Genomic DNA, 22,442 nt, shown 5'->3' on the forward strand with positions numbered 1-22,442 from the left:
CTTGGGTTGGCTATCAGACAGACAAAACATATCTAAATCAGCATCCCAATGCAATAAGAATTAATTGGAGAAAGGTGATTAGGCACTTCACAACACTATCAAAGTTCGCCAGTCTCTAAGGAGGTATAATGTAAGTATAAAAGAGTAGGAAAATTAAAATCTGCTCTAAAAGTGTACAATGGAAACACACAAAAAAAGTGCATCTTTCCAGATGTCCATTGGAACAAGAAGGGGAAAATCAAATCAACTTTAAAACTAATTTAAAACTTTGCTAGGTTTCTGCTTAAAAAGGGTAACATACTTTTAAATATAAGCAGTGAGGCAATGAACACAAGGCAACAGATGCACACAAAAAAAGGATAGCTGAGCTTAACAGACATATTTTGGCCCATTAAAACAGCTTAAAACAAATGTTTTGTAAAGTAAAACCATGTGCAGGTAACATGCCATACATTTGCAAGACTGTGAGAATCATCTCAGCTTTTGCTTTGACTCTAAACTTAGAAACAGTGGCCATTGCAACAACATGTATTCAATAACAAAGTGGTTTTGGGGGGAAATGCTCCGTGCCAAACAGCCTCACTGAGTGTCTCTTCCCTGCTGCCTATTAATATCCAGCCAGCTATCTGGCATTGAATAGAGAAGAGTCCGTTTAAGTTGAATAAACAGTCTTAGCAAATACTCAAGAATCATGCAATTCTCTCAATGTTTTCAAGAACATTATTACGGATGTCATTAAACACAGTTACAGATTTAACCACACCACAGCAAATATTGCGACAAGGGGAGATGCCGGCTCCTACACATCATCAAGTCATCTTTCCTGAGACTGAAGGGAAGATAACTCCCCGAAGACAGCCCCAGGAGAGCAGGGCTGCATCGCTTCTGTGTGCACTGAAACTCTGAAAGCTGACTCACGCTGTGTTTGATCATATCTTTGGCACCAATACAATATGATGCAAACATGGAGGAGAGGAAACCAGGTCATGCTCAAAGCCCTTCAGAGATTTCTTACTTTGTGCACACACTCCCCTCACTCCACCAAATCTCCTCTTTTTCCGCTGTAAATTCCCTGTCTTTGTTGTATTGCATTATTGCCGAGCGTTTTTTCTTCCAAGCAGTGCCTGTAACTGTTTTGGTCAAAGAGATCATTTGATGTCATGCTAACACTCCTCGTTCCCACTTCCCCTGCCTGCACTGCAGTTTTCTTCCTTTTTTCTCCGTCTACCATTTCCCTCTTCTCTACTTTCTCAACATTTCTCCATCTTCTTTCCTCATTTGTCCTCTTTTCCCCTCTCCTCTTCTCTAAAGAGCCACATTAATGTGAACTCACCTGAAAAAATTACTTCCCCTTCATTCCTCACGTCCTTAATTAACCTAGCCTCATGACATTGACATGACACAGGAGAATAGCTCGGTACGGATACAAACAGGGCGTGAAAACACATAGTTCCTTTTCATAATTTGATTCAGAGTCATTGGAGCATGTTTCCCCCCATGCTTTTGCTTTTAATTCCTTTGTTGATGAATAAGTGATGAGACGCTGCTGTTTTTATTGGCCTTTCCGCAGCATTTGTATGCAGACTGAGACAATATGTAGACCAACTTTTTTTCCCTCTCTCTATGCGTTGCTGATGAACAGTTTGTCTGCACTTAATAAATCAAGCAGTGATCAATTCATTTTGATTGGGTGAGCGGCTGCATGAGTTGTTGCTCATGGGCCTCGGAGTGACTTCGAGAAAATGTAGTCAGGCCCGGCTAATAAGAAATGAACCACATGCAGACTGATGGCGGCACCAAAGTGCATTTGCCCTCTGTGGCCAATAATGTCAATTCTCACAGAGAAATTATGGCATTTATTAAGAGTGAGTGTGTTAAGACGGAAAGTATGCTCTTGAGAGAGTGTGTGTGTGTGTGTCCATGCACGTGGAAGCACTGCAGTGCAGACAACACTCAGTAGCTAGGCATTAGTAATCTCCGGCTGGATTTACATTCCACCTCGTTTAAAACACAGCACAAATGGAAGAGGTCAGCAGTGATCAGACTGGCTGAGGAATAATATTTCTGCAGCAGGTATGGGTTCACACCAGGACTTGAGAGGGACACATTCTCCAATGTTGTCACCAAATTGAAGCGTGATACACTTTAAAACATTTCAAGCATGTGACAAATCAAAGAGAGTTTTATTCTTGGAAGACATGTGCTATTTGAGAGATAATCTTATCTGATTTTAAATGGAGAGTTTACATTTCCTGTATGAGTGGCTCCAGCTGGATTGTTCATGAGTGTTCATAACAAAATCATATTCAGCACAGTAAGATGTAAGAGAACAAGACCCTATACTGTAGCAATAGATAACAACATTGAAAGTATGACCTTGAAGAGACACACACATTAAAAGCATTACATTCGGTTATTCGTTATATTTTGAAAGTAGAGGATATTGCTTTCGGTAGTATCTTTCACAATGAAGTGGTCATTCCCATGTTGGAAGTTGTCTGAATTACATAACAGCCCCTGTCAACAGCTTGAGGGTGGATGTTTGCTGAGAGCTACTCCAGCTCATCCTTTGTTCTTGAGTCACGGTTTGAAGTTGTTGGGAGAGCTACCATTGGCAAAGTACAAAAGGTCACAGAGAGTGTGTTCATTTTTAATGACAAAAAACATAGGTAAAATATTAAAGAGTTAAAATTACATTTAGGTCATTATTCTTCTATGTTTCTTGGGTATAGTTTTCTCTAGTCCATGGCTTCAAATGTTTCACTATAATCACTTTTAAAACAGCGTTGCAATGCTGACCTTATATGACACCATGAAAGAGAACTGAAATTCACTCTAAGTCTTGACACAAATCAATATCTGATCAGAAGCAAGCTAGTGAAGGGAACTGAAGAATAGGGCACTGATTGTATTGCCAGCACAACCGCTACCACGATCGAGGAGGAGGGATAGAAAAAAAAAGTCCCATTTCCACCCCCGTACTTCTTCAATCAGAAACGTTCCAGAGTAATAGACAAAGTGTAAAGAGCGTGGCAAGAGAGCAGTCACCAATAGCAAAGGCTGTATACTGTATATAATCAATAACAGTGACAGGCTTGGGGGTGTTTATGGTTGGTCTGTTCAAAAGAGAGGGAAGAAGGTTAAAGCCTCAACCCTCAAAACTTTTTGGCACGGGTCAGCTACCATAAAACTGAAACCCTGGCTTGTTTTGTGATTGTTTTTGAAGCTTGACACATTGCAAAGTGCTGGATGAAGGCTTTAGCACAGAAAGTCTGACAACGTGCACATCAAATCCAGGGTAGCTCTTGTGGGGTTGCAGGGAGCTAAGTGATTCCAAGTGACCCACTTACATTTAAAACTAAGATTTTAGTATTGCTCAAATATCCATCCAGCGTATGGAAGCATCTCTCATCTTGTTCATGTCCTCAAACTACCCCCTAAAAAATCTCGCTATGGATTAAATTACTGTCACAATAACTAAGCGTACTAGAAACTTCCACACACAAACATATAGATGTTTGCATACCTCAACCTGTTGACAGATCTGGATGAGCTTTGCCATTTGGTTCTCCAGCTCGCTGTTCCTCTTCACCAGGTTGGTCAGGTTGTTCTCCAGGGTTTGCTGTTGGGAGGGAGGAGGAGGAGGAGGAGGAGGAAGCAGGGACAGGGAGATAAAGCCACACATTAACACATGTACAGGGTTCAGAAGGTGCATCCACAGGACAACACAGGTTGTTGAAGCCAAAACGTGATTGTGTTTTATTATTCAGTTAAAAGCCTGATACTATTATAATTTCTAAAATTATATATATGTGTGATCTTTTCATTACAAACCAAAACTAAATAAGACTAAATTGTTCTCTATTATAAATATATATATCTTGCTGCAGAATGCCCCAGTATGTGATGTTTTATTATTTGTTATTCATTACTTTATTAATTTCTATTGAAAATCAAAAGGCATTTGTTTAAGTCCTGCACTGTTAGGTTGTGCTTAAGCCTATGTGTTACTTTAATACTGCATTAATATGATCTGACAGATATAGAGCAATTAAAGGCTATCAATACACACATATCTTGGGGTTAGCCCAAACACAGTGATTATGTAAAATACAGTGATACTAAATACATTGTTAATACAAAGACATGCTTTCGGTGACATCAACGGGAAATATTTCTGTACTAATTTTGCCTTGTGTTGTTCAGTTATTTTCTTTTTGATCATGGCATGAGGGTTGCTTAATAACATATGAAATCCATGCAAATACAGAGAAGGGAGCTATACATTAAAATGAATTCTAAAGCTGAGAAATATCAGGTTACACTGACAGGTTAATACCTACAATACCTAAAGCAAAAATAAACTATAAATTGCTGCAAATGTAGATGACAACATATACAATCCCATAATTGCTTTTTAACAGCTACAAATGCTCATATTAGCTAACATATGGCCTGTAATGTAATAGTTGAACTGCCTGCTCTTGTCATACTTTACTTAAAAGCCAGAAAAAAAAACATTTGATCCCTAAAGAATAAAAACAAACACCTCCACCTCCTAGTGATCTAAATGATCAAACACTCAATTACTATCCCTTTACTGTGTCTGTTTATCAAATGCAAAACAAAAGACACACACACATAAATAAATGCACTCAAACACATATACAGTACAAAAGATGAAAATGGAAATGAGCAGATAGTAAGTCAGAAATAGAACTGCAGTTGAAAAGGAAGCAACTCCTCGATGGCGGTGACGACGGTGAACATCAACACAACAAAAACAACAACCACAGCTGCAAAGAGAACATGCGAACAAAGCAGCAGACAAGCGGCGGGTGTTTGAAGTAGCTCTACGCATGCAAGTGAAGGGGGGGAGGAGGGTGTGGGGGTGGGGGGCTGGGCAAGCACCTGGATTGTCTGACTGTCTGACTGTCCGTCTGTCCTGTTTGTCAGGCAGCTTCCCTGCTTCCCAATATCTTCTTTGCCTGATTTACTCTGCCTGGATGTTGTGTATTTGACTTTGCACCCACTTAAGTATTGATCTCTCTGCTGCTTATCTTCTTCCCTGCCTCCACTCTTTACCCATCTACCTGTGTGCCTCTATGGAGGGATAGGGGAGGATGGGGAGGGTTTGAAAAAGGCAACCAGGGAACTCACCGCAGCACTTGTCTTTGAAGCCTCCATTACCGCATCTGACACTCTGCCCGGGCTCACTTGATAAGCCTACAAACACACACAGACACCCACATAAGTGCACACATAAACACACACGCAGGCAAACCCAAACGCACAATGTCTGTCATCTAAACACCACTGAAGAAGAGAACGACTCCCTGGTAAATTTGCCACAAACACTCTTCTTTTGGTCTTCTACATGAAAGCAGATGAGAGAGTGGCTCACAGTGTCTGGGAATATTTCCCTGTAACTGGAGTTTCATCACTGGAACTTGCATTCAGTTGTTGTGTTGCAGCCCTGCGAGTGTGTGTTTGTGTATGAGGGAGTTTGAAGTGGAACATCAGTGAGAGGGGACAGATGGGTCATTAATTAGCAAGCTGGAGACGAAGATGATTAATACATCAGAACACAGCTGCCGCCCTCGAGACAGAATTGAAACAAACTCCTCTGTCCTCTACATACATGCATCTGTGTGTGTGTGTGTGTGTGTGTGTGTGTGTGTGTGTGTGTGTGTGTGTGTGTGTGTGTGTGTGTGTGTTTCTGCCTGTCTTTATGTGTGTGGATCAGTAGGCATATCTGCATTTGTATAGTTACATCACATGATTGTGTCGCTGTGTATGTGTATGACATCTGCTTGTACCTGTTATTGAAAAAAAGCACTAAACTTTGTCTGTGTTTATCTGCTCTATAAATGGCCACAAAAAAAGCGATTTATTTTTTTTGAGTGTGTGTAGGTTTGTGCTTGACTTGTGTTGGCACTCCTGTGGCTTCAGCCCAGCAGGCAGGACGAGCGGCAGAGAGAGAGAGGGAGGCACAGCAACCGTCAACAACAAACTCATTAAAACACACAACAGACATGAAAGACGGCTAGAACTACTCAGATAGCGAGAGGGAGTGGAGGAACACATGGATTGAGAGAGGAATGGGGGCACAGAAGGGTGTGATGGGTGGCAAAAGGTGCCTGCCAGAGTTGGATAGATGGCGACATGAAGGCGGTGGCAAAATTAAACGTCAAGCTAAACAAGGAAAACATTTTTATAAATTGCTATGACGGCTTATTCTGTCAAAAATGTTTTAGAGCAGCTATGTTAGTTAGTTACTGTAGTTAGGGAACTTGAACATATATACAGATTAGTTTGCACCAGCTAGATGTATAACTTACTTTGTTAGCTAGTCTCAAATCAGTGATTTTCTGAATCAGGCTGGGTCGTTAAAACTGATTGTGAAAGTGTTTTAGAAAAGAATAGTAAAAAAAACACTAACAGTAATGTGTAAAAAAGTGATTGTGGCAATATAAACTGTAACATAACTTCCAAAAAGAACATGTTTCGGATGCTAAATGATAACACCTCCACAACACTCATTTAAGTGTTTTTGGCTACTGTTCAATCTATACAGATAAATACAAAAGCGGCACACAACGACAGAGAAAGAGAACATTTGAATGCAAGAACGTAAGGTAGAGGAAGACACGAATGGAGGGAGGAGGAAAATAAAAGCCACGCAGAATTTAGTGACAAATTACATCTCAGTTGCTTGAGGCACATGATGAGGCAGGCTGGGTAGGCCGGCCCATAGCGTAAGGTAATATCATTCATTCACTGACTCAGCTTTGGACATGGCATGTCATGAGAGGGAACAGAGAGTGTGACAGAGATGGAGGGGGATGATGGGATGGAAATAGGCATGAGTCCCGTGCTGAGACGGGCAGCTTGGCAGAGTCTGGCCAGCCCTCTAATTCAGTCTTCTGTTGCTCTCTTTCCCCTCGTTATCTGTCACTCTCTACCTTTCTCTCTCTCTATATAGAAGGTCTTCTCTTGCCCTATCCTAGCTTTCTGTCTCTCCCCCCCCTCTACGTGTCGCCCTTCTTCAGTCCTTATTCTGTCCGTCTTGGCACAGTTACAACCGCAGCTGCTGAAAGCCCATCATCTTGGGTTAGATCACCACCCCCTCATATGACTTCATTGTGTTGAGGGGTCTCATGCCTTTAAAGATGATCCCATTTCTCTTTGAAACAAATAAAGGACAGAACCCTATTTATAATACAGTAGCTATAAGGAGATTGGAGAAATGGATTGTGGGGGAAAAATGATCATGTGTATGATAAAGGTTTTACTGAACACACGTTTCAATCAAGTTTGAGACAGCTGTCGCAGTTTAATCTCCAGCCATCACTGTTCACAGTCTGTATATAAATTCACATTTCTAAACCATACAATTACACAGAATTACATCATGGAGTATCAGAATAAAAAAATACAATTATTTTTCTCTATCAGGCAATGAAATACTATTTTTTCTGTGAAATTAACCAGCCGAAGACTCTCACTCGATTCTCACTGTAACTCTCTGCTACAGATTATTAAGGACTTTTATCTGAGATCAAATTCAAAGGTAGAAAAACTAAGAAGGAGTATAAAAAAGTAAGAGATGTTCGACATATCAGGAAAATACTGCCTTCTAAATATTTAGAAGTGCTTGGTTATAGGAAGAAAATAAAAAACACAGGATTTGTATGCATCACTGCATTGCTTGGCTCACAAAATGACAAATGTCCTTCGGTGGAACCACGGGGCCATCAACGTAACAACACAAATTCACACATTCGCACAGTGTGCTCTGAGGCTAAGTATCCAACTTCAAAGTCTTTTGATTTGAATTAATTCAAGATCCTTCCCTGTGAACATTGAGAAAGTAAGAGTAACAGAAATGAAAGTGGGAGAGTATAAACTCCAGAAAGAGCAATATAATAGAACAAGCTCACTTTACAGCTGTTGTTAACAAGAGCCTTTTCAAAGTCTGGATGTGTAAGTAACACAATCCTTCTGGGAAGCAGGCTTTTTGTCTGAGGATAATATTCCATAGGTCAGAGCTCCTGGGACCAACCAATTGTAGCAGGGTATAACAAACGGAGAGTCATGCTTGTCTCATAACCTGCTGGCTGAAGCCCAATTAATGAGACTTATAGGGATGCTTAAAACTACATTAACACTTTTTTGTTTGTATCTCACTGCCTAAATCTGTTCATTTGTGTGTTTTTGCTTTGCCTGTTTTGCAAGGTAAAATAGTTCACCTACCAATTGAATAAATAGCTATAAATCATACATGTCAAGTTTAATAGTGGTTGTAAGGTATATGCTCTCAAAGTGTTAGCTCAATAAACTGCTACACATGAACTCCTGTGACCTTCAAGCTATAAGCGACCGCTCAAATCTTCAAGGGATCCAGAAACAGTGGGGGTGCAGCGTTAAATGGGAGCAGACAGCTACAAGATGCTTACTTTCATTTATAAGGCTGGTGGGGGATTTTAAAACAAGTTGCAGGAAAAGGAAGCAGGGAAGGGTACGGAAGGACACTTCTGTACTGCTATAGTTAACTTCTTTCAGTGCTCAGCAATATGAATCCCAATAGCTTTTACCCCTTAAGGCTTATTATGAGAAAAAGCCATCTTAAATGGACACAAATCCAATAGTAATTTAGATTTTTAGCCACACGAGGGGATTAGGATCAAGACATTTCTCTGTAGGTTTCAAAGCAAATAATGAATCGTCATGACTACCAAATAGCAGCAAGGAGTTCAGGCACAAGTTGGCATTTGATTTTGTTTATAAGACTGTCGGATATCCCAAAGGTCCCAGTGTGCTTTTGGCTTCCCAATTATTTGTTTGGGTGAGGAACAGGCTGACCTAGGAGGACTACTAAAAGTAGAAGAAAGCTAGAGATAGTAAGATTAACAAACTAAAAGGGATGCTACCTGAGGAAAAACCTTATCCTTATGTCTATTTCAATTACATGGTTGAATGGGCTTAAAACATATTAATGTATCGTTAAAATAAACCTACACTGTTTGAAATTCCTCAAAGATTTATGTTTTTTTATGTCCAGGTTTTTTACTGTTTGACACACATGGTTGATGTAACTACTGACCCCCATAGCACGCATGCAGTGCAAAACTCAATGACCCAGTGTTTTATTACGGTTTAAGAGTACGTTGAAATGGTCTCAGGAATGTTTTGGACGACCAGCGCAACAGAATAAAAGGGAGGGAATTTATTTGGCTCTGAAATGTTAAGCAGATGGAAAGCACTGAGGCCATTTGAACACCTGACTGGGAAATTACCTATTTTGTGATTTAGTGTAGAAAAGCACCACTATTTTACCAATGGTCCTCAAGATGACATAATATATTTATGTATATTTACAGGTCGTGAACAAAATGGAATTAGAAGCTTGTCAGACATTTACAAAGAATATGTCCAAGTCTAAAGTGCAGTCTTCCTGATGTAAAGTATACTGAATCTTTCTGAAGCTGTTTTTCTTATTCAAGCTCAGCGTCAGTATGCTGTCCTAATATGTATGATTTGTGCATCACTTGCATCCCACAGACACCAGAGCGTACAGTATTATAAGCAGGCACGAGTGGATCTTTAAGTAGTTTCATCATCTGAGTTGTACGCTGTGCAGCTCATAACAAATCCTTGTTATCCACGTCCATCCTTATCCATAGTAGATGATATCATTAAGCTGGTGCTGCTAGCTGTTTGCTGCATAAGGAATATAACTGTCCTCTCTAACAACCCACTGTGACTCCTGACCAAAGACATTACTATCAATGGGGCTCGGTTTGGAGAATAAAGCAGAGGTCCTATAGAGTGGTAACTGGCTTCTGGATAAAACATCATTTATTAAAAGTAATTTATAGTGTGTACAAGCTTATATTCAATATTGGTAGTAAAGTCCAGAGAAACAGCGAGTACAGCTCTGTAGCTAACTGATCAGATACGGCAAGGTCATGTTCATCTGTAACTGCATCTAAAGTGCACAGCCTGTAGGCCTGAAAAAGGCCTAGATTTCAAGATACAAGTAAAATGAACACGGTCCCAAACAACTGCGCAGGACGTGCCATATACAGATATGATTTGCTGCTTGGTATGCCTTAACCACAGATAACCATCCAAACAATGTTAAATCATATCAAGATACTCAAGGGTCACAACATCTGTATACACACCCAAAGACCAAAGCTCTGTAGCTAAAATGGCAAATTAGTTTAGTTAAATTATTATTTTTAACATTTTTTGAATAATTTTAAGGAAGAAAAAGGGCTACAACAGTGATTCACATCTTAGGCTTTAATAGGCCACTTTTATAGCAACCATTTTGACATATAACCTCAGGGTAAACACAGGTAAAATTGAAACAATTTATGATTTTCTTTTTCTATGTAGTGAGCCATTCCAGTGAGCCAGCAGGCACAATACCAGGGCCCTGGCCCACCTCAATGGTACAGGACCATAATGAATGTTATCAATTACACCTGTGTTTCCCTGTAATGACATGTCAAAATGGCTGCTGGGAAAAAGGCATATTGGAGAGCGTCCTGATCAGCAGGGAGGCTGCCCTCCAATCAAATAATCCAGGTTAAATCACTGGAGTCAATGAGCATCCCCGCTGAAGTGTCCTTCAGTAATGCAATGAATTCCTGCTGATTCCAAGAACACACTGCTCTAGCTGATTTGAACCTCTTACATCTCTGGAACACAGAAAGAGAGATGGTCCTTTGGTGGTTCTTTGTGTTTTTCTTACTTTCTTTCATTCTTTCTTTTAAAAAAATAACAAGAGAAATGAACAGTCTGGCACCATGTGCACAGTTCTGCTCCCAGAGCATCTACACAAGTCTGGCTTGTTATTTTCTCGACTGTCCAATTGCCAAATTGGTTCTATGATATACAACAGGACATTGTTGTACTTATCAAAATCTCGTTTAACCCACACATTTCTGATATTTAATCAGCAGACTTTCCTTTTTTTAGGATTTAAGAGGATATAGAAACAAGCCAATGGGAACACTTTTATAACTGTAATTGTTGTTCTACTAATGTGCACAGTCATTATAAAATAAACCAATAAATATAGTGGCCATAAACTGTAGATATTTTTGTGTATGGATTTTAAAAAGATGCCATCCTTGTGTGGCAGTCAGGACAGGACCCAGTTCATTATGTAGTATTTCCATGGCTTATTACTAACCGCCTGTCCTCTACGTTCACCTCCCTCAGCACCAGCTCTAAGTGGCAGGGTGCAGCATGACGGGCCTCGCCGTCCTCTGCTCCTACCAATTGGTTGTCATTGCAAATAGATTTGATATACACAAACACATTAAGTGAAAGCGCATTTATTCATTTTGCCTTATTTTCTAAAATGAGCCAAATGGGAGAGAGTAGTGTCCTGGGTCTGAGTCATCCTGGCTGATGGGAATCCAGAGGCCGTTGTTTGGCTCCGTGTCATTAAAACCTTGTGACTCACTGCTACACAGAAAAACAAAATACCAACGTCTTTTTGAAAATAACTGCTATGAAATCCTAAAATGATGTCCACAGAAGAGCGAAAAGAATGGCTTCATATGATCACTTAGTTAAGTCCAAGGTCTGTGTAGACAATTTGTATAAAGCATTCCTTTGTCACATATGTTCAACTGTGCACACACGGTACTAAGAAGAAATTAGAATATATAGTACCAATCAGCAAAATGGTGCGTGGAAGCAAGACTACATTTGACTGGGACATTAATCAAGGTTTGATGGTTAAAAAGTGAAAAAGGTTATATTTCAGTGGAGGCGCAGAGCTGCAGTCAGTCAACAGGAGGTCACAGAGACGTGCCGTTTACACCCTCACAAATATAACAGCGTAATGAGGACCGGCGCTGACACACATCAACACGACGGTGCTGCAGAAGATGTTTTCCAAGAGAAAAAACAAGCAACCTGATTGGTTAGCTGGGTGCAGAGAGTCCAGAAAATCCCAAGATGAGGTGGGGGAGCTTTGTATGTTTTGTATTAGTAAATAATATGGATGCGTGCACAAGCATAAAACTAACTCATGTTGTCTTTCGCTCACTGGAGCCGGAGGTTTTAGAGGCAATTTCCTATCAGCTATGCAATTCTATACACTCTGCATGAATCTCATACAGACATATTTCACTTTAATAACAACATGGCTGTGGATGTGCTTCTGATTAAGTACCATAGTCCCATGTGATTTCTACCGCACCCAGCGTTGTGCAAAAGTTTTCACAGAAGTGAGATAAGCACAGCTGTCTGTGGCGCATGGTTAGCTGATCCAGGAAGAATGCTTGTTGAAACCAAGGTGTTGTTCTCAGTTAATCTCCCCTTAAGCCTTTAAGCACCAAGACATCCACACAAAGTAAGGGGGAAAGTAAAGGTTGTACAGACGTCAGGGAATTCACATATATTTTGAGGTGACAAATGGCGACTTTAGGCTCTATTTGTATACTGTACGTACAATGCTGATACTAATCTGTGGCAAATGTTGAAAACAGTGACCTTATAGAGGCATAGTGATATATGTACACTCTTAACACAAAATTAGTTGTATTGTGTTTAACTATGAAACAACATTTCATTATCACCCTTTCAGTTGTTAATATAACAAAGGATAGTACTTGATGTCATAAAAACTTGAGACATTTCCAGATTTTGGGTTATCAGAACTTAAATACTTTCCATTAAAACTGTAATATACCAAGTGGAACCTTTTATGAGGTCTTAATATATGCCTTGTCACCTCCACACTATGCGTGCTGTCTCTCATTACATGTAATGACTAAAAGCCATTGGTAAAGACTGACAGAGAACAGTTAGTGTTGCATTCCCTAAAGAAGCTGCGTTCAGAGCTGTACGTATGCCTGCACAACGCAATGAATAACTGAGATGACAGTTGTGAAGTTTTCATCACGGCCCCACAGCTTTCAGAGTCCTTGAAGGTGTTTTACTTTACCACTCGTGGCAAAATGACAAACCAGAGGATCCCTCTTCCGACACAGACCACAGCACATTTTCGCTTGTGGAAAATGAATGTGCACTTCACAGACCCGTGATAAGCAGAGCTTTCTGGTTGAGCTAGTTAGTGCATACACCTCAAACCCATTTTCCCATTTGGAGACAAGGCTGCCTGGAAAACTGCTTCAGGCAGATGAAGTGGTTTTCTAGGAAAGATATCACTATCATCATCTTCTATTGCATCATTCTAATCTCTATCTCTGTGCACCTGGATTCATGCATCAACATGTACACCTTGACTGCCAGCTCCCCTCTCTGTTTCCCTTCTCCTCAAATATAATGCTATTTAGTTTAGAACTTTACTTATAGCTCTTTTGAGACTCATAATAACACTTAGCTATATCCCATAATCCTGTAAAACATTTGATGGGGACAAGAACTTAATGTCTATCATCCCAGTAAGATATATTTTGCTAATTTGGGATAAAAAGAGTGACAATTACATTACAAAACTGGGTATTGGAAATAAAAAAATGTATTCCATAAAACAGCTTATTCCACTTCTGCAGACTTTTTGCTGTTTATAGCAATAGTGTCACATTCAGGGGAAATATTCTTATTTACTTTCTCGAGGAGAGTCAGTAAAGAGGATCACTATCTACATATAAATATATGTAGCTGTAGCCGGCAACAGATGAGCTTAGCAGCCTTAGCTCAGCATTTATAGAAGCAGGAGGAAACTAGCCTGGCTCTGAATAAGAAGAAATACATTCACCAAACCGCAACTCTTAAACTCATTAATTAACACAATTAATCTCAATATTTAATACATGCATAAAACTGCAACGTAAAAATGACAATTCACCATTTTATGGGGCGTTCACCAGACTATTTACTACTAGGCTATTTATTGGACATTAGTATCTTTCAGTTTTTTTAATGGATCCATTACATTGCATTGGATCCACAAACATAAAAATAATGTTATTTGTGAACGTTAGAGGTACTTCTGACCGGCTGCTGGCTCCACAGACGTGAGAGTGCTATTGATTCTTTCTCATCTAGTTCTCAGCGAAAAAGAGAATGAGCATATTTCCCTTAAATGTCAGACTATTACTTGAAATAGAAATTCTTAACATTATAGTTAGTTCAGTTGTTTACTATTACCTGTTAAATGTTTGTCGACAGCTAAAGCCTTACTTGTATGTTTGCTGGAGGCAGGTTGTGGAAGGGAGGGCTTGTCATTTCAAACTTGAGCGATGATGAGTGAAACACACTAAACGTCAAACATCATGGACCCCCTGTAGCTCCTCTCTCCCGCCCCACTATTTGCTCCTGCTTCCCTGACACTTCTGATCCGTCATCTTCGCTTTTCTAGATGTCATCCTGATACCTGACCTTCCTCTTCTTGTCCTTCTCTTCTTCATTCTGTCTTTTTTAACTGGCAAACTAAAAAACGTTGGCAATAAGAGTCCCGTCTCTAAGATTGGGTGCTATCCCTGCGCCTTGGTTTAATATACGTGTTTTATCGGCCCAGTTGTCTGAAGATACAGAGCAGACATAACAGTAACACTTTGCCTACCATTGCAAGTAGCAACCCAACTGGAACAGACAAGTTTGATCTGATCTTAAATAATTGAAGTTCTACAATTGAATCTACTCTCCCTCTCTGGACTCTTTTTGTCCTCACTGCCTGACGCTGCTGTACCCGTCCTCTTTTAACCGTTCAGCCACATAACAGGAACAGAAATCTGGTGTGAATGACACTTCCCAAGCTAAAAGCTTTACACTTGTCAGCTTCAAGTAAAACCTCCAAAAGAGTTCATCTGAGCTCATGGACTACAGAAACGTGGGCTGGTTCTGTGAGAGTGTGATAAGGTTTTCAGCAACACATTTAGTTAATTTCCTTTGAGGTGACGGGGTTCAGAGGCAGTTTACGCTTCGTTTCTGAATATAGCACTAATGCAACCAGCAGGAGGGTTGACACACTCATTTAACACATGTACTTAAAGCACACAGAGGAGCACATGTCATGATACGTGTTGGAATTTATCCTGATGTTGTGCTGCCTGCTCAAGGGCATCTTCATGCAAAACAAACAGTCAAAAAGGAAGCACAGAAAGCTCTGAAGTAAAGCAACAGTGTTTTCAAACCTCTTTCACTGCAGACTCAATTTTAGCTTCCAAAAAAAAAAAGCATCTCCAAGACTTTTGCTCATCCAGACAGATCTCCGCACGGATTTAACTCAATATGCCACAAATATACTTCTCCACTTCCCTGCCTCTTGGATTACAAACCCTATATTTTGCACAAACCAGATTTCTTTCAGCAGTTTTTAGCCATGCGACTAATAAATGGCCTCCCTGAGCACTCCAGGGACATATTTCTTAAATGTACTTGGAGTACATGAGGGCAAAGGCAAAACACAGCAACATTGGATTTATAAAGGAACTGTTTTGTTTGCTGCTGTTTCAGGGGGATATTATGGGATGGTAGATAATGCCAACCAGAGACTAGTTTGAGAAAAACTGTGAGATTTCCATTGTGAAACGTATTTATCTTGTGACCCACGACAGAGCCCTGCAGGCACTCAGATGTAGAAGAGAAAAAGAAAACAGACTTTCATCTTCCTGGGCTGCAGCGGGCAACATGCACACACAAATCAAACAAATGTAAAAACACAATAACAAGAACTTCACACACTCCCCCCCCTCCTGTTCTCACATAGTAGCAGTGGTCAGTGACAAGACAGAGCGACTCTATTAGTATCAAAGCGGATCTGTCAACCTAATAGATGGGTTTGCTTCCACCAAGGTGGGCGAAGTGATTTACTCTATGTCTAGTCTACTTTGCCTTATTTAATTGGAGCGGCCGTGACTTGGAAGCAGGACAGTAAATCATGTCACTATCATGTATTTATAGAGGGGGTCATGTAACTCTAGTGCTGATGGCGGCTACATAATATACATTTATGACACCTGTTACCATGTCAACTGCTGGCAGGATGCCTAAAAAATGAAATGGACACTGACGCTAGAAAAGCATTTGCAGAAAGCAAGCATATTTGACAAGGCAGATAAAAGAATGGCAGGAAGACATCATTGGATGACCATCTCTCATATAAATATGACATCCTCAGACAAATTGCTTCGACTCTGACGTACAGAGCAGCATTGATTCACATGCTGAGAATCCCATCTCTACTTAAGGAAAAGAAACATCTTAAGGAAAGACAGCTCATGTGCAGAATCGCCCAACCCAATGCTGTGCATCCCTGATGTGGCCATTCTGTTGTTTTGTGGGGAAGGGTTAGTCTGCGATGGTAACGGGGTGAACCGCAGAGCGAGAAGACACATTCTCTGCGTTCCTGCGAGTCAGCGTGGTGGGCTCTCTGGCGTCGAGATCTTGAACAGACATTCCTCTCTGTACGACTCCCTGGGGAGCTGGACTTCCTGTCGGTAACCCGAGCTAAACAGAAACTTCCAGGGATGTTCCTGCACATCACTGACATCGGATTTTGAAGGATGAAGGTCAGTATCTGATGTTTTTTTAAATATAAAATAATGTTCAACTGTGTTATCAATCTATCAGTTCCCCCTGTCATCCTAGTGAAGAGAACCTGTTGGGAATAAACTATAATTCAATGCGATCAAAAGTTTGACTGAATTCAGATTTGTTTTTTCACGTGCAGAATTAAAGTGATAAAACAACACATATGTTTTCTCTCTGATATCTTTTCACTGAGGTTGGGTTACAACAAGTGAAGGACTACATATTTAAAATACATTAGTTTGATGGCTTTATCGAGCAATGTTACCTATACTATTTGAAAGGGGACATTTATTTCTGTTCTGAGCTGCAGCCAGTACCATCATGTGATTGTGTGACTAAGTTTACTGCATTTTTATCTATTTAAATGCCATTTCTACAAATGGAAAAATACATTGTGTTCCTGACTATATCATGCATGTTTCAAATCCTATTTTTGCCATAGCTTCTATATGATGATGGTGTTTCCATGTTTGTACCATATGCATGACCTCAGATGTACACAAGGCTTTGTGTTTCTCTGTGGAGCTTTAGCAGACAGGGTGCTGGCTGCTGCTGTCACCACCATGCGGACCAGAGAGGATATGTAATGTGTCCCTTTTTAGAAGCCATCAAAGAAGTCCTGCATGCTATTAAACATGCATGCCCCCTTTGGCTTTAAGAGGGGGACGTCAGAGCAAAGTGCAATTAACCTGTGTTCTCCATCCCTCTGTCGCAGGAAATGAACAAGCTCCCAGGTAACTCAATTTTCTAAAGTCAATTCTCGGTCATTTTGTCCTGCTGTGTCTCTCCTTTGGCTCCGGAGGCAGAATCTGGTCCTGTAAACCCAAATAACTTGCACATATTGGACTGACACTATTAGATGTCTGATGCCACTCGCCAGAGACTCGGGTTCACTTGTGGCCATGCTGTGGAGAAAAACAGCCCTGAACTGCTGTATACAGGGAAACAAGGAGACTCTTTTTTAAATGTATAAATCACAAAGCCATTTTATATTTTATACTATAAACAATGGTTGTGTTTTTGGGACAGATTGACCTTTTTTTCTGGTTCAGCTCCGTTTTGGAACATCATATTCATGGTAGATGAGTAATTAGAAAAGGAAATGAACTTTCCAACTTTTTTCCAGTTTCTTAAATTACTACTTAGAAGCAATACAAATGGAAATGTTCCATTAAGAATGAATCTAGAGTGACAATATGTTGCACTGATTACCCGGTTGACTTCTTTTGAATTTGATAAACGGCTCTTCCTACACTATGTGTGCAACTCTGTTAGATAACAGAGTTCACGGTTGAATGTCAGTTTTTAAAAAAGTGAAAGTGCATGTTTCAGGAAGCAAGAGATTCATGGGAATGGAATGGAGGAAATGTCTGTCCAAGGCAGCTGTTTCTGAGGGGAGCGGAGATGCTTGAGAACAGTGTGGGAGACTGAAAGCCTCCCCAACCAACCAAAACAACACAGAAATCCATTCATAAGGGTTTGCTCCAAAAAAAGTAAGGATGGGGAATGGATAACTTTATGTGAGACAAATACTGTATGTTACATCAGGGGTTCCCAACCTTTATTGTGCCAAGGACCGGCAGATCCATTAAAAAAAAAATCGCGGACCGGTTGTCAATTTCAACTGATTTTAATATTTACTCACCACCAGCAGGTAGCAACAGAGGCTAATTGTATGTAACAGCCTGGATAAATATAACAATATGCATCCAAAACATATTAACAACGTTTAAAAAAGAACCGGTGTCGTTTTTTGGTTTTTCAGAAAAACGGAAAACCAAAGAACCGACGTTATTCAGTTTTTAAACCAAAACGGGAAAACAGATAAATCAACGTTTTGGTTTTGTTTGTATGATTTACAGATAATCCAGTGATGGGAAAACGAGGAGAAGGCGCATTATGAAGGAGATGTCCGGTCGCCTGTGTGTGTGTGTGTATTTGTGTGTGTGTGTGACACAGGCATTTGTTTTCAGAAGATATTATGATAGTGTCGTTCGTTCCGGTGCACTCCGACAGCATTTAGCACTACATCGAGATTAAGATTAAACTAACTTCTTATGGGAACACCCGCATATACCTATGGAGTTAGCCAGATGTGTGTAAATTACTGTTCATGGTCATTTGAAAACAAATGCCGGTGTCGGACAGACACAAACACACCGAACACACAGAGCTGAGCTGAGCAGAGCAGAGCAGAGCAGAGCAGAGCAGAGCAGAGCAGAGCAGAGCAGAGCAGAGCAGAGCAGAGCAGAGCAGAGCAGAGCAGAGCAGAGCAGAGCAGAGCAGAGCAGAGCAGAGCACACACACACACACACACACACACACACACACACACACACACACACACACACACACACACACACACACACACACACACACACACACACACACACACACACACACACACACACACACACACACACACACACACACACACACACACACCCACACACACACACACACACACACACACACACACACACACACACACACACACACACACACACACACACACACACACACACACACACACACACACACACACACACACACACACACACACACACACACACATCATGCGCCTTGGTGACCGGACATCTCCTTCATACAACTAATAAAAGGGGGAGTAATCGGGCAGTTTGATGTGTGTAGAGATGTGTGTGGTTAGCCTGCAGTCACTCGCTGTTCTGATGAAGGTAAACAGCGAAGGCGGTGCGTAAAAAGGCACAGCTCTCGGCGCGCTGGTGCTGCACTTCTCAGAGGCGGAGTATACCTCCCGCTGCCTCCTGATGCTGCAGCCATTTCATGAAGTGAAGGAGGCTTTCTTTCTATAAAACAGCTGTGGGCAGCAGATACCGTGAGAGTCCCGGACATGAATTCATAGATCAAGGCAGACTGGTTTACTCTCCTGTTTTGCCAATCCGGTGCTTAAACAAATAGCTCTACACCCCTGGCCGACATGTCCTTAAAATGAAGTCCGAAATATATCTCAAATAAAGTATGCACTGCATTTCTCCACATAAACATAACAGTCTGCAATGAAACGGTTGTCTCCTGCTCCTCTTCCTACTTGGCGCACCGGTAACTTTCTCCTGCACAAGAGGCTGAGACCTGCTGAGCCGCCGAATCCCTCGGAACATCATAAAAGCCATTTTCAATTCTTTGCTGGTGAAAGATTAACTAGGCTACTGGATGAAATAATATGACTGGTATAGGTGCGGACCGGGGGTTGGGAACCCCTGTGTTACATGACTGTATCATCAAAATTACCTTGGTTGGTGATTGGCTAATGGTTACACAAGCCAAACAAATCGTTGTGACATCATAAAGTGGCCAAAATCTGATCAGCTCATTTTCAGACAGGTTGTTATATAAATGGATCAGGTCAAAAAGTGAGCACATTTTTTTGTATAAAAGACATGAAAAAGTGGATTTTGCATAATAGGTGACCTTTAAATGATGCTGCTTCAATTACATGAAAGCCACAAAAAAAAAACTCAATTGCCAATCTGCTAGCAGATTGGCACTATTGTGTTTTTTCTTAAGGGTTGAGTAGCCATGCTTTTATGGCCTATATCCATTGTTGGTCCTTTGCTGCTCTTAACGCTCAGTGTCATTGAGTTCTTCATCAGTCTTGGAGCCAAAACTGATGCAAACAGGGTTCGTTTAGCTACCAGTTATCAGCTGCAGTCTACATAGTTGAATTAAATGCAATGGGTGCTTTCATGTTCCAATTTAACAGGCCCTGTCACACTTGATTCAGTGAAACAGGTTTAGTTATTAATGTAGAGTCAACTAGCTTCTAGTGCTACCATATGTAGCGTGTCTAAATCTTTAAACCTGCATTATTGAAGCTAAGACACATTGAACTGATACATAACCACCTTATAAAGTTTTGATGTCTACAAACATATGCTCATTAATGCATTTAGTAGTAAACAATATACATTTAAAATGCTCGGTTTTGGTCGCAACCAACTCCTGAGAGACATACATCTATCTTATTAGCTGCCAAAACAAATTGGGGTCCATACAATCCAAAACAAATAAGCTGGAAAATACTCAATAAGAGCCGATGTAATGTGTTCGGTTAGTTGATCATTTTCCGTAATTTTGTTTATTGCTACTTAAAAAATATTTATAAAGCAGCTTTAAAAATATACTTAAAAAGTCAAGAAGTGAATATTCAATAAAGCACAACATTACAAGAATACATGATTGTGTCATTAAACTCAATGGTTATTGGCTCAATATCAATTAAACTAATAGAAATGTACTCTTTAATATTAACAGAATATAAATGATTCAATGCGGAAAATGATTATTAGCCGATGATTTCTGTTCCCTGAGTTCAGCTCACAAAACACTAACCACCAGGCTATTTTGAGTTAGGGGATGAATCAGAGGTCCCCGGTGTCCTCAGGCCGCTGAAGACGTGCTGTTCATCTCACACTGGTGTCATTAGTTCAAACTAAGTGTCTTACGAGGGGCCACACACTGTTCCTGCCTGGCAGCCTCTCAACAGTACGGAGGACTCATCACACACACTGAGAGGAAGTGTGTGCGCAGACAACCAAACTCAACGTGTCTTCAGCCTTAACACAAACACACGTCTGCATGGGATGAAATAAATCAGAAGACGAATGCTCACTGACATTCCAGATTGAGTCTAAATATTCCTGTTATGCTTCATTGTCTCATCCACTGTCCCTGAGTCACCAATTAAAACAGCTTTTGAAAGACTCAGGCACCTCTGATTTATGCTTTTCACTGAAAAATCCCTGTTATGAATAATATTAGTAGATTTCATGTTTTACACATTTCCCAGAGACACTGAAATGTAGCTTCTAATTCAGGTTCATAGAGTGCATGCGTCATCAGTTTCATCAAACAGAGCACCTCCCTTCCCCTCATATAAATGTGATCTGTGCCAGGGAACGTTACAGATTAATATTAGAGAGTGCTTACTCATCAGATATTACACCCTATAATGTGGCAGTATATGAAGGGATGGAAAGGAAATGCTTGGAAGCCAGGAAAAAAGACATGAGCATAGCAAGATGAGTTTGCAGTGTTGATTAATGTGTAAATCCTCTATGTATGAATACAATACATACATAGTCATGAGTTTATGATCTGGTATCAATTATGACAAACCATGTAATGTAAAACAATAAGGTGTATCACATATTTTAAGAACAGATATGACATACACCTCATTCTGGCATTGCTATATGCATGGTAGTTTTACATACAGTAATGTTTGCAAGAAAGACACCACATCAATCCAAAAGTTGCATTTTTCAGCTGCTTTAGTTAAACGATTTTCCTTGAGTGTCAAAAGAGTCAGAGGCTCCGCTAAGCTTTGCTATGTTGTCAGCTTCTTACAGCTTTATGCTAAAATACACACAGCAGAAGCCTTCAAGTGCCTGAGTTTTAAGCCTTTAAAAAGGCAAACAAATATGTGCCAAAAAGGAGATGAAAACGAAAGACAAGAAGGAAGGAAGATCGAGCGGGGTTCAACAGCATGGATTTAGAGGGCATATATGGGATACAGGCTGAGGATGATGGTCCTAAATGTGCTGATATTCAGTGTTTTTACATGTCAAAACCATAGACTGTATATGTATCAAAACCCAGGAATGTTATCCCTGGGAGCATGAAAAAAGACTTTAAAGTTATAAGGACATTCTTTAAGGCTTGCAGACCAACCACACATATTTCATATTATTAAAAGATACATTGGACTTATAAATGAACAATTTATTCAAAATGAATTGAGTGAGTAAAATATTAAGTATAAGTTTCGGAGAAAATTCTACGCTTGTACTGAGGCAAGTTCTTCAGTTTTGAAGATGAAGAACAACACTTATTTTGTGTTGTATGTCTTTAGAATGTTCTATGACTTAATC

The 22,442-nt window shown here is 40.3% G+C and overlaps 1 protein-coding gene across 4 annotated transcripts in view; it reads right to left on the reverse strand.

The window, feature by feature from the left end:
• Positions 1-22,442, reverse strand: part of mid2 (midline 2) — a 161,793-nt gene that overhangs the window by 38,632 nt on the left and 100,719 nt on the right. For 3 of the 4 annotated variants that reach the window (XM_034230964.1, XM_034230963.1, XM_034230962.1), the window contains 2 exons: positions 5,161-5,226; positions 3,527-3,622 (listed from right to left, as the gene is read on the reverse strand). In XM_034230964.1, coding sequence (XP_034086855.1) covers positions 3,527-3,622; positions 5,161-5,226 — 162 coding nt within the window. The remainder of the gene's footprint in view (positions 1-3,526; positions 3,623-5,160; positions 5,227-22,442) is intronic. The other variant, XM_034230965.1, reaches the window with a different exon arrangement.

This window comes from Gymnodraco acuticeps, unplaced genomic scaffold (genome assembly GCF_902827175.1).
Source record: "Gymnodraco acuticeps unplaced genomic scaffold, fGymAcu1.1, whole genome shotgun sequence".
Taxonomy (NCBI): domain Eukaryota; kingdom Metazoa; phylum Chordata; class Actinopteri; order Perciformes; family Bathydraconidae; genus Gymnodraco; species Gymnodraco acuticeps.